This window comes from Leptinotarsa decemlineata, unplaced genomic scaffold, assembly GCF_025532065.1.
Source record: "Leptinotarsa decemlineata unplaced genomic scaffold, Ldec_3_MD MMD2_tig00026374_RagTag_RagTag, whole genome shotgun sequence".
Taxonomy (NCBI): Eukaryota; Metazoa; Arthropoda; class Insecta; order Coleoptera; family Chrysomelidae; genus Leptinotarsa; species Leptinotarsa decemlineata.
In genome coordinates this window covers 3,901,938-3,916,003 of record NW_027412710.1, presented here as the reverse complement: position 1 = coordinate 3,916,003, position 14,066 = coordinate 3,901,938, and the positions used below count along the sequence as shown (strand labels likewise).

The 14,066-nt window shown below is 34.2% G+C and overlaps 2 protein-coding genes across 2 annotated transcripts in view; one reads left to right on the top strand and one right to left on the bottom strand.

Annotated features, from left to right (window-relative positions):
• Window positions 1-4,120, bottom strand: part of LOC111503616 (uncharacterized) — a 93,094-nt gene extending 88,974 nt beyond the window's left edge. Inside the window, exon 1 of the mRNA XM_023157966.2 lies at window positions 3,756-4,120. Within this exon, the coding sequence (XP_023013734.2) occupies window positions 3,756-3,900 (145 nt within the window). The 5' untranslated portion in view covers window positions 3,901-4,120. The remainder of the gene's footprint in view (window positions 1-3,755) is intronic.
• Window positions 4,121-7,551: 3,431 nt separating this feature from the next.
• Window positions 7,552-14,066, top strand: part of LOC111506626 (uncharacterized protein F13E6.1) — a 28,200-nt gene continuing 21,685 nt past the window's right edge. The window contains exon 1 of the mRNA XM_074185456.1: window positions 7,552-7,771. Within this exon, the coding sequence (XP_074041557.1) occupies window positions 7,747-7,771 (25 nt within the window). The 5' untranslated portion in view covers window positions 7,552-7,746. The remainder of the gene's footprint in view (window positions 7,772-14,066) is intronic.

Below are 14,066 nucleotides of genomic sequence, written 5' to 3'. Positions count from 1 at the left end.
TAATTTGTGGTGAAAACACATTGCATCGACAAGTGGCTGACATTTTTAACGCAAGACATCCTGGTAGACATGTACAGCAATCCACTGTAAGTAGGATTTTAAAAAAATTTAAACTGACTGGTTCAGTTGAAAATACTTTTAAAAAACGTCATAATCCATCACGCAATAATGATCGAACAGGAAAAATCAAGTATTACCAATATTGTAGATAGAACTGGCGTTAAAAGAGAAAGCGTAAGAGCAATTTTACATAAAAATAAATTCAAACCCTACAAACCCAAATTTATAAATACCTTAAAGGAAACAGATTTCGATGTTCGACTAGATTTCTCTTTCTGGTACCAAGGAGAAGTAGAATTAAACAGAAAATTTCCTTACAAAATCCTATGGACCGACGAAGCTACCTTCACATCGAACGGCGTAGTCAGTTCCCAGAATTGTAGGTGGTGGGCTCAGGAAAATCCTCATTTTGTGATAGAATGTCGGGACCAATATTCATTTAAAACAAATGTGTGGTGCGGTGTTTTGAATAATCAGGTAATGGGACCATTCTTTTTTAGACACAATTTAACTTCTCAGGATTATTTGCAATTTCTAAATACTGAGATCAGTGAGATAGTGGACAATATGCCGGTTGAAATAAGACACAGTCTGTGGTATCAATGTGACGGGGCTCCTATTCATAGTTCAAGACAAGTCGAAGAGAAACTATTAGAAATGTTTAGGGGAAAGTTATTGGGCGAAATATGGAGCAAATATGGCCGCCTAGGTCGCCAGATTTAATCCCACTAGATTTTTTCTTGTGGGGTTACTTAAAACAAATCGTTTATAAACAAAGACCTTTTCGTGACGTGAATCACCTAGAAACTGTTATTAGAAACTCTATTTTAAACATAAACCCTGTGAGTATCAGCAACTCAATAAAAGATGTATCAAGAAGGACAATTATCTGCATAGAACGCGATGGAAGACATACAGAAATGTAGTGTATTTAATGTCGTGAGTCTTTTTTTCGTGTTTTTTTGCTATTAGGTATAGGTACATGTTTATTTTCAGTTCCTTTTAATTAAGATTAAATTCCACTGTATTTTTTGTTAAAAAAACAATAAACACTCTAAGATATTGTTTCCTAATGTTCCGTTTTGTTCTAATTCATATTGTGAGGCCATTTGCTCATTAAAAAACTCAAGTACTGTATAGTTTGGAAAGCCCCGTTGAAACTAGATGAACTTTGCATCAAGTTTGACAACTTTTATTTTTCAAAATTTGTTTTTAACATCAAAGAGACTCTTAAAATATTATTATATTACAAAAAAAGAAATTCGGTGACGAGTTTAGTTAAAATAAATGATTTAGTACAGGTGTGCTTGAATTTTGATAAGTAGAAAAAGCAGGAATGCGGAAAAATAGTGAAAATATAAAATACTTATTATGGGTTTGAAACTTGGTGTGTGGGTATAAAATTACAAAAGAAAATATTTTTATCCTTTGATATTTTTGGATATTTTGAAGAATAATGTCATTTTTCGATGTTTCTTTTTTTAAATATCAATTTTGACAGGTTAAGGAAATCACGTGACCTATTTTGTAGACGCCATTTGACATCATTTCTTAAGCAAAATCTACTGCCAAAATCAAATTTCACATAAAACGATAAATAAAAAAGTTTCCCATTTGATGCGGACTTTATCGGTGACACAGTATATTATTTAATTGTTTTTATCGTCTGACAACTCTGTCCTGTTTTGTATTTAAAATCAATTGATATAGAAATGATATAGATTTTACTGTATTGTGAAAATATCGACTCTATATATGACTGCATATATACATTAATAAGTTCATCCACTTTCAACAGCCGACAATCAATATTGGTTTGCATAATTTTAATTTTATTTAATTATCATGACCTCCTGCTCATTTCAAGCAGATACGATTTATGTACTATTACATTTAGAAGCTTTGTCAATAAGAATTCCATTCTTTACGACAATAAAGCATGCTTTGATTTGATTTGAATATGTACAAGTGCATAAGCAGGTCATGAATTCTGTTCTTGAAATATAAAATTGAACGTGTTCTAAAAACACTTTATTGTGAGATTTTCACTAGACAGTTTTACAAAAGCGCACTCGGGCGTTAAGTGAAGACACGCTCGAAGAAGCCATTGTATGGCGAAACACGTGTTGCGTTTTTGTAAAACTGTCCAGTGAAAATCTCACAATAAAGTGTTTTTAAAATACGTTATTATGGATTTAAATCAAGTATCGGCCGATTCCATCATATATAGAAAACTGAATACATGAATATACAATGTGCGATACCTCTAATTTTCAGTCATGTACTAGATATATTCAACTGCCAGATTATACAAATCAAAAGACATTTCTTAGCTAACTGACAGTTTTGTTTTTATTTATTTTTTATATAGATTCACAAATTATATTATGTAGGTAAGTACATATTTGTAAATTCTACTGTTACTCCCTATTCTGTAATTGGGTTCATCCTGTAGAATAGTGTATAAAATAAATAAATAAATAAATAGTAACTTGAATCCTTATGACTATAACTACCTGATGAATTTCTACAGGATAAATTCATTAGGTAAACAATATAGCTTTCTAGGAACAGCTCATAAAACTGGAGATTAATAAATAAAATTTTTACCTGGGCGAACTTTTTACCTACTTTCAAGATGTATCTTAATGATGCTCAATATGGTTTCAGATCGATGAGGTCTACATCACAAGCAATGACGGAAATTGTTCACACCATTGCCCATAATAATGATGTAGGTAGGAAATATTAAGAGCAGATAGTTTGTTTGTTCTATTCTGTATACCCTTTTTCTCGCCAGGAAATACTTCGTATTTTCAAAATTATTCTTGAATTTAAGTAGCCTTTTGAGTTAGAAAGCAACTTCATAGATTCAATATGAATTTCATCAATATTCCTTCAAACAATTGCAATATCCTGGTAAAGCCAATGGATAATCATTTTATCTTCTAGACTAAAGATCTGATGATTAGGATACATGTTGATACTGGGTTCAGCTTATTATGACTAATTGATAGGTAATATTGGTAATCTGAAGCTTTAATGTACGAAAATCTTCTGGTAATTATACAGATTGTTTACCCAAGTTTTTTAGATACAAACCAGAAATCAGGCTATACAAAAAATATAAAAGAAATTAAGTGAGTTACCACTGAAACTGTCCAAAATATTGCTGAAAGAGTGGATAATATGTGTTCTCATCAAAAACCTTGGATACAGTTTTAGAGTAAAAGTACCTTATAATTCCAAAATAGGAGGCACTTAATTCTCAGAAATGACTGATGTTTTTGCCTTAATCTGTCTCTTGCAGTGGTGTGAGAAAATTATGCTAAACAGATGAGAAAAATAAAATATATAGAATCACAACCTTGACAACAATGTTTTTGTTTTAGTGCAATAATATTTCTGAGAATTTAGTGCCTACTATTAAGGAATTAAATTATAATTCCTGCAAGCTGGATTGTATTCAATACTCTCTAGTTGAATATTAACTTTAGATTTTGTTAAAAGGATTTAAATTTTTTAGAGAAAGTGTTGAATATTGAAATCTGAGTATTACATACGGGATACACAATAGAAGACGACAAGGAAGATATCTAAAAGATGTAAAAAATATAGTTGTAAGATCTTCAATTTTGAAAATAAACAATGTTTCTTGTCAAAATAAACATTTAAATTTTGTGGAAACTTCTTACCTTCATCCGTATCTTCAAGCATTCCTTGCAATTCAAGGAAATCTGCTCTTGGTAATCCGCACTGAGTACCGAATTTCTCCAGAAAAGCACAAATAACTGCAAAATTTGGGTCGTTTTCACAAGTTGCTTCTACGTCAGACGCCATTAGAGCGGCTGGGGATCGGCAGTTTAAGCAGGATAAAACATTTTTTATTTATGTAACTATATCTGTAATACTAGACATCACACACAACAACAACAAAATAAAAGGAATAAATTGTCACATAAACAAATCAGTCAACATATTTCTGGTTGTGGATATAAGACAAACAACATTTCAAAACCTGTTGTCATAAATAAATCCTCTCCCTTCTGTCATATAACCACAAACACAGAAACAAGAGTCAGATGTCAGATCACAAAATAGTAAACAATTTATTCTGTGAGCAGATTGTCAGATAGTGTTTTTCACTGGTACACCAGTGTAATATTTGATCAACTCGGGTTAACTCTATGGAGAACACGTTATGATATATTTTAAATTCAACACGTATGAAGCGGTGAAAATTGCTTGCAAGTACAAATGAAACTTTGATTTTTTCATAATGCAAATGATTCGTTATGGACAAATGGACATGGACAAATGATTCGTTACTTTCGTTGGAGACTACCTTTCAGTTGTCAAAACTGAAATATCCGATACTTTCCAAGAATTGTTTCTCATTCATTTTTGTTGATCTTGAAGTAGAAATATGGAGTATTTTATAAAGTATTTCCCCTTTTCAAAAATCAGTTAATTGTGAGATTTTACTAAACAGTTTTATAACAACGCAACACGCGTTGTATTTTTGTAAAACTGTTAGCGGAACACGTGTTGTGCTTAAAGTATTTAGAGAAAATATCACAATAAAGTGTTTCTCAAATACCCCATAAGATTTTCATTACATATTTTGCCTATTATTTTCAGTTATTTCTGAATATTCATAAGAGAAACATAACTAGCATTTGAAAAAATTGGTAATTCGAATTCAAGATCTAATCGAGTTCGAGACCCCACGGGGAGTTTTTTTAGGTTTCAAGTTCTTATATCTATTATTTTTTTCGAATATTTCTTCTGGAATAACTGAGTTCAGAACGGTACTGCATATAGGTAAAGAAATTCTGGTTCGAAATATATTTTATGATCTACTTTCACGGAATTCTCATTCAGTTCACTACATATTGAAGACTCATATCATAATGTTGGTAAAAAGTGCGTGGCAAAACTAGGGAAACGGGTTTAATTTGAAGTTACGAGAAGTGAAATAATCTATATCACATTCCACATTCTACAAGGTCGTCTAGAAAAGTTCAAGTCATCCTGAATCGTCTTAGCCTTGGTCATACAAAACTAACCCACGAATACCTCATATTCGACAGTGAAAAACCCCGATGTTCAGTGTGTGATAAAACACCCTCAGTGTAACATATACTGGTTGAATGTCCCCTCCACACTATCCAAAGACAGCAACATAACATGAAGTTGAATGTATCGGATATATGAGGTGAAAACTGTAAATTTTGGCCATGAAGTATGTGGCATCGGAGTTCGTTCCAAAATGAACTAAAGTCCATTCATCTCAATGGAAGATCCCAGGAGATCCGAGATCAAAAAAGCACGCCAAGTTTGATGAAACGTGGAACTATGAACATATGTTCGATTTTGTATGACTTGTTTCGTGTTCTCTCCAAGACTTAATGAACGGATGAGAAGATTTGTTTTTATCAAAATCCAAGAGATGGGTAATTAAAACGTTGGAAGCGAGCACGACGTATATGTGAACCATTCCCATCAAAGGAAATGTAACCCAGAACAGTAATGATATAAACAGAGTGAAATATCAGCATCGTAATTTCTGCGTTGGAAACAACAACTCGAGCTTACAATTCGGGCACTGCCACCGTTAATACATCGCCTTTGATCATGTCTACTGCAGTAGTAGACTGAATATCAGACATAAAAACCTGCAGAACACGACCGAAAAAACCCGGAAAATAGCTTTCACACAGTATATTCTTATCTGAAATCTGAAGGCATAGATTTATATTCTGTGATTTTCAGGATTTCAGTCACAGCTTTGAAAGTGCCCCTCCCCAGCCTGGTTATAGTGTGTACGAAGTCAATTCAAATGGCATGAAAACTTAATAGTTACCGAACGTATGGTGTGGGCGGCGTGGTATAATTATACCTCGCCATACAAAGAAACTGCCAACGTTAGATAAATATTTATGTTTAATGCCATTCAAAATGATGGCGTGGTATAATTATATCACGCCGCTCATGCCATACGAAGAAACTGCCGACGTTCGGTAACTAGTTAGTTTTCATGCCATTCGACTTGATTCGTACTCACTATTATACTAGTTGTCGTCCCGGAAAGGAAACCACGATGAGAGCCATTGTCCCATACTCCAGATATGTTCTGTCTGTGCCGTCTCAATCTCATGGTCCAGAGAAATATTTTACGATTGTTCATTCCTAATTGAAATATATTGCATTGTCAGAATATAAGTAATTGGTACCCATTATCCAAACAGTGCTCATGTAAAGTATCATTTAGCACCAGGAGTAATTGTTGAAATTTTCCGTGGAGTGTTGCAGTATTTCATGAAATTGTAGGGCATGCTACCCTAATGTATAAATGTATAAGTAATTTCAATTTCCAGCATTGTCACAAACAGAACAGAAGATATGTGCTATTTCAGTCTCCCAAAATAATAATAAAATTAAATTTTATAAAGGGATCGAAAATGATACTTTTGAGTATTTCCGATATCCCAAGTGCCGAATCATAACCTTTTAGGAGTGTTGAAATCTATAATATAATAATTGGTTATTTCATGTTATTTTCTCGTTACCTGATTAATCACTAACTAGCAGATTATATCTTTTTGAAACACTTCAATTCGTAAAAAAGTTTTCCTCTATCTGAACGTTACCGGGTATCTAAACACTTCCATTAGTCAAATTTCTTTTAATGCGCATCGAAATAGATAGCCGTACTAATGACGTATTTGCCACATACGGAATTTTTCCTATAATTCTCTATCTAATGCAGTCATGCACTACATGCATTGTGAAAGCGACATAACAGCAAGTGCAAGCCACAAAACAGCAAGCGCATTCGTGCGATTGATTTGTTTGGGGAATAGGCAGGGTTGCCTCTTTCATCATTTTTGTAATGAATCTATTACTACTAGATTTTTATTACATTGTTATTGCAAGAGTTTACCGTTTTCATATATATTTTGACAGTTTATGTCAACCTTCTATGTTGCAGTCAGTTACGTTTGGGCTCCATGATTTTTTTGGACATAGGACTCAAAAAAGAGCAAACTATAGATACGTCTTTCGAGCTTTTGGCCCATCATTAGTATGGGCAAAACTTGGTTGCCAAAAAAAGTAAAAATACACGGAGCTATCAGCAGAAGCCAGCCGAACATTTGTGAGTTCGGTTAATAGAATACTAATTAAATTACCACGGACGGAACTGTAGCTACCTGCGTTGTCATTTTAGTAGTATTTTTGTAAACACAAGATCTATTGATTGAAGATGTGCGGCTAGCTTCTGCTGATAGTTCCGTGAATTTGTACTTTTTTTGCTGCACCAACGTTTCCTATCTCTGCACTAAGCTGCACTATACTGATAATGGACCAAAAGCCCGAAACACAAATTTCCTTCTTGAATATAGCTCTATGAATTTATGCAAGCTTCAAAAAATGTCACCTTGATATATAAAGCATGCGCAAATACAAAAGTTATGAAATCGCTGAATTTATTACAAATTATCTAAGTTTCAGTACAAAAATAAGATACTTAGTGGCAACTCCGAGAATAGGGAAATTTTATATTTTGTTATTCGTGTAGGGTTGTAAACAGTGACCACCTAAACTATTTTACGTAGGATTTTTAGTTTTACCATTAATTAATTTTGTTTGTGTATTTAAGAGTACATTTCGATTTGAAAGAAGATGAACAGCAGTAGCCCGACGACAGGTAATGATTTGATTGTATGTTGATGATTTGCGGAAGATTATTATATGAAGTCATCCTTTTTATTGAATTCACATTTTCCGTTTATGAAATATGTTGTGAAGATACTATAGAAAATGTTGATTCTTAATTGAACGTTTTATTTATATTTACAATTTAATGAAACATTCACAATATTTTGCAATACATAATTCCCCAATATAGGCATTCATAACAAATTACTTTCACTGAAATTTAAACATATACCTTTTTTCTTCTCAAGGTAGTGAAATAGTGGAACTTCTGAGTTCAAAATTATTGTTTGTAATGGAAAAGATCTTTTCTAATATCATACTTTTGAAATACTTCACCCATACCATATTTTACCTTCCTATATTGTCAGATTGGAATTTGTACCTATTTCACATTCCTTGTGAGGTGGAAATAATAACTTCCATCATTTATTATATCTTACGATTGTGTGGTTAATTAATAATGAGAGCCCCATTTTTAAAATGTTGATTCCTAGGAAAGTGCATATATCATCATATGTGTAGAAAGCAAGGAAGGGTATCCTACTGAATGGTTGAATATAATCACCAAGTTATTGTTAGGTACCCGAGTTTTACCTACCCAATTAGTGGAAAATGTGTACCTGAGTTTGATAATAAGTCAGTTGAAATAAGAAGAGAAAATGTACAAGCTCATTTATTAAAAACAATAAAGACAAAAATTCAGTGTCGGATCATGAGTATATAAATTGACCTGTGGTTCTTGCCTAAAACTTTATATTGGCCAAACGGGGAGGACTTTTTCCCAAAGAATTAAAGAGCATAGAAGAGAAACGTTCGAAATAAATAAATTTAAGGATTTGGATTATTTACTGAATGACCAAATATAATTGAATAACTCTGTTACTGAATATTTTTTCAAATGTGGAAATTGGTAATTAACTGATCTATAGGTTCAGGTAATTTCAATCAATCATTTATTTAATCCTGTGGAACTTACAAAGTTATAGGATAGTCAATTCGGAAAAAAATCCTACAAATAAAACACAAAACAGAGACTTTTTAGATTGTATGGGAGAAAGTTGTAGTACAAACCAAAAGTATTGCTCCTTTTGATAATTCCAGGTTTTCGAAAGGTACGTAAAAGTTATCTTTTTTCCTTGTATTGCGAATATGAATATCACTGTTTCTTGGAAATGTATTTCGGTTGCCATGTCTGTATGTCGGGAGCGCAAGAACAAATATGCGAGTAACTGTTAATTTTTTGTATTCTTTGAAAATATATAGACATGAGTAATCAGGGGGACAGTCCACAAGACATTTTAGGATACGCTCCTGAGACACAGAAACAATAATTACATAGGGAATTCTGGAGTGGATTTCGGCATGGTAGTATTTAAGGAGATGGTTCACACTAAGCACGTTTTAAGTTTCTTAATTGATAGCAAGAGTTCAAATTTTTACTTAATTCAGTGCAGTGATATCGAAAAGATAGCTTGCAATCAATATCTGTTACTGTATCAATTATACTGTTATTTGAATTGATATTCAGAGCCATTATCTTTTTTAAGTTTTCATGGATATGTTATAGTGTATAATTAGTTTTACTGGAGTTCAGTAACAAGGATCTCAGTTAAAAGTGAAAACAAAAAAAATTTAATCGTGCGCTTCAAATTTTCTAAGGGGGTGTTAAGTGCAACAAAAAAAGCTCTCACTCAATAATCTGATGATTTCGATCTGACGCAAACTCGCGGCCATTATTATAATGTGCAAAAAAAATTCGACATTTTGAAATACCTACTCAAGCGCGTCAGATTAGGATATATATCGTTCATCTTTATGTTCTAGACGTGCTGTCTCATAATCTGACGAAAATCTAGAGACGAATTTTTGTTATTTCGGCTTGCGGAAATCGCCAGATTATATATTTTTTGTTATCCTTGAATTATTTCCTTCAAAATAAAAAAAAATTAGCTACGCTCGAGAATGTCGAAATGACGTTGTTTTTTTACAACTTTGCTGCCCTCCCCTTTCTTTACGTCACTCTCAAATTGTCAGATTACTGGAATATACATTTTTTAGCATGTAATTAACTCACCCTACCTTAATCTGACGCACTCGAGAATTTCTGATGATTAAATTTTGTTTATCTGATGCTTTATCCTTGACGGGCGGCCTTATATATTAACCGGGTACAAGGTATCCCCCTGTATATTAATCTGCCGCGCTTTAGTAAATCCCGAAATCCCCGCTTGGGATCCCCTACTGTCTGTCAAAGGACCAACTGGTTGACTGAATTTGTAATTTTTATTTGTTGTGATTAATTATCTTCAGCTTTTAATAGTAACGGGGAACCATCTGCATATAATGTGATAGAGGTATCTGATAAGGTCATGGTCAGATCATTAATATACAGGGTGGACCATCGAAAACTTGACATGGAGGTTTTGGGTACTAATCTTGCAAATTTGAAAAAACGCTCAGACAGGTCAATTTTTATTGGGAGGGGGACAGTTTTTTCTCCATTTACAGCGTCGTCACTTCATCCCCAGAGCAGAGGGGTGAACAACCCTTGGAATTTTAATAGGGAACAGGGGGCGAGTGGCACATCGTTTGAAAGATCTTGGAATTCTCTAAACAATGGTGTACATTTTTTCAAATTTGGACATATTTAAAAGAGTTCTTTCCGATAATTAACGTTTTCAATATTGTTAAAAGCATCAAATTGTTGTACGCCACTGCTCATTTGGAATGTATTTGGAACTGTTTCATTTGTTTCTTACGCTACTTTTTTGTTAATTTTTCAGTTCTTCTCTGATAAGAGGACTATTGAGAAACGGTTAAAAATGCTGTTTCTATTTCTCATTTTTATTTTAAAAGTGATATCTACATTATTACTAGTAGTGAGTGCCGTGAAGTGTTGTTAAAGAAACAATGGTTTACACAACTGCAGAGAGGGTTGAGTTAATTGAACTGTACTATGGAAATAGACGTTGTGCTGCGAGAGCCGCTGAACTGTTCAATCAGCATTATGGGAAGAAATGTGTCGCGACAGTATGTTTTCGATTTAATTGCAAAATTTCGCTCATCTGGATCTGTAGCAAATAAAAAACGGCAAATCGAACTACTAGTAATGAATGAAGCGACACAAGTGGCAATTCTGGGCCATGTTGAGCTTGACCATACTTTGAGCACAAGAAAGTTAGCATTTGTTTTCGGGGTGTCACGAACTAGCATTCGGCGTATTTTAAAAACCCACAAAATGCATCCTCACTAGATTAAATTAACGAATGAAGATGATTCCTATTGACGCTTGCAATTTTGCGAGTGGGTTAGTGAACGAGCGGAGGAAAATCCACACTTTGTTTTCAACATTTGCTTCAGTGATGAATGTTCTTTTTTTCCAAATGGCAGAGTTAACCGCCATAATTGTTGCTAATGGGCTAATTCAAATCCTCACATTTTTTATGAAGTGCATACTCAACGTCCACAAAAATTAAATGTATGGGCTGGAGTTTTTGGTGACCATATTGTTGGCCCATTGTTTTTAGAAGGCCATTTAACTGGACAAATGTATCTGGAGCTTCTGGAAGATACTATAAATCCCCTTTTCACTGATATTATTGAAAATGACCACAATTATCGGAAGGATCTGTTAATATTTCAACATAGTGCTCCTCCGCACTATGCTCTGCCTGTTGGCAGTATTTACATCAGACTTTTCCGGATCACTGGATTGGGAGGCGGGGCACTATCGAATGGCCACCACGACCACCAGACCTTTCGCAGTTAGATTTCTTTTCTTCCTGTGGGATCATTTGAAAAGCAGAATTTACTGTGCTCCGCCTATATTACTCGAAGAGTTACGGCAACGAATCACAAATGAATGTCGTCAAATCACTCCAGAAATGCTCCACAATGTTCGAGAACGTTTCCAGCAGAATCAAATCAAATCAAAATATGCTTTATTACCCAAGATATGAACATCTTATTGGCAAAGTCTAGTAAAGTAAAACATGTATACGGGACAATTAACAAATATAAACTATAAAATAATGCTTAGAGACAAGAGCAGAGTATATGGACAGAACAATATCAAGTCCAGCTGAACAGAAACAAATATAAGTACATGAATTTATGAATATTAGGTAACTGTTAATATATAATGCTACATAATGAACATTGATAGCCATTTCGTGTTTGTTTCAATAACTTGTTTACACAAAGCTACATGCCAATTACTCGATAGCGCCTTGGTAGAATTCGTCCACACTATAATAGGGCCTCCCAACAAGGAATTCTTTCACTTTCTTTCTGAATTTCTTTTCATTATACAGGGTGTTCCTCAAACACATGCTAATATTTAAGGAGGTAATTCTTAGACCCATTTTAAGGAAAAAACGTCCTATGGACGTATGTCCTAAACGCCTTAACTTTTGAGATACAGGGTGGCAAAGTTTTCAAAAATAATCAGTTTTTTAATAATAACTGAGATAATTTTGTAGACATCTTTGGCATATTTGGTACATATGTTCCATGCCTCAAGGCGCATTTTCTGATGTACAATTTTCTTAATTTTCTCTGCCAGTGGCGTACCTACGAGTTTTGAAATGTATATTTTTGGCGAAAAAAATACTACGCCACTGCTTTATCTTGAATTAAAAATTATTTTAAAAATCTCCATACATTTTTGAGCACATTTGATTTGCTGGGTTTTCTTTGTCCGACGCATGGTTTTCGCTCAAAAAGTTAAAAATCGCTTTACTTAAGGATAAATTCCTTAAAAATCTGATGCGGTATCGTGCATCGACTGAAAGCAAACTAAGAGATCAGATTTGTTGCAAAATACTTGAGGATCTAAAAGGTATTTGTTTGTTGTCAGATGCACTGTTCTCAATTAAAATTACGTCATAACGCAGCACCGCTTAATAATTTTTGAAAACATAAATTTAGTTATCCTGGAATAAATGACGTGTAGCAGAATTTATTTACTGCACCTCTTGGAAATATGGAGTTTGTCGATAGGTGATTTCTTTTAAAGATTAAAAGCAGAAAAAACAGCGTACCCACCATAGCAATAAAAAACGAATTCTCTGTATGTACAAACGTCAGTAGCTAATATTGATGTTGGTTTAAAGTAAGGTGTTGGTGTTAAAAACTGTCACAGCGCGTTTTGATTGATTTTGAAGTGTTATTGAAGTTATTTTGGTAGTCCGCTGTTTTTCTGAATATCAGTAAATATGGTAAATTATACGAATGCGGAAATGGCGCAAATGCATTACGTATATGGCCTTGCCGATGGTAATGCAACAGAAGCCAGGCGCATTTATCAGGAAAGATATCCTAATCGTGCCTTACCAGATAGCCGAACCTTTTCAAATATTCATCGTCGACTTGGGGAAACTGGTAGTTTCAAGAAAGGGACTCCGGAAGGCAGACCTCGTGTAGTAAGAACTCCTGAAATTGAGGAAGCGGTGCTGCAAGAAATTGAGGAACATCCTGAGACGAGTACGAGGAAGATCGCTAGAACTCTGGATATTTGTCATCAAATTGTTTGGCGTATTTTGGTTGATTTTTTGTTATACCCATACCATATTTCAAGAGTGCAGGCATTACTCCCCAGAGATTTTCCACAGCGTGTGAACTTCAGTCAGTGGTATCTACAAAGTATTGCACTAAATCCGCAGTTTGAGAAACAAATTTTGTTCATAGACGAAGCAAATTTTTCTCGGAATGCCATTCAAAATTTCCATAACAATCATGTGTGGGCTGAAGAAAATCCCCATGCAATAACCGAAACCCATTTCCAACACCAATTTTCGGTTAATGTATGGGCAGGAATTATAGGTGATCATCTAATAGGCCCATTTTTTCTACCAGGACGCCTTGATGGTCGTTCTTATTTACACTTTCTCGAAGAAGACTTACCTGGGTTATTGGAAGATGTGCCACTTGCGTTAAGGAATCGAATATGGTACATGCAACCTGGGTTATTGGAAGATGTGCCACTTGCGTTAAGGAATCGAATATGGTACATGCACGATGGCGCCCCTGCTCATTTCAGTGTAATTGACCGAAACCATTTAAATACAGTTTATCCTAATTGTTGGATAGGTCGCGGAGGACCTCAGCAATGGCCAGCAAGATCCCCCGATCTCAACAGTTTAGATTTTTTTATGGGGTCACCTTAAAACTCTTATGTATAAAACTCCAGTTAATACTTTAGAAGATTTAAGAGAGCGAATAGTTGCCTCGTGTGAAACTATACGAAATACGCCGGGAATATTTAAACGGGTGCGTAATTCCAT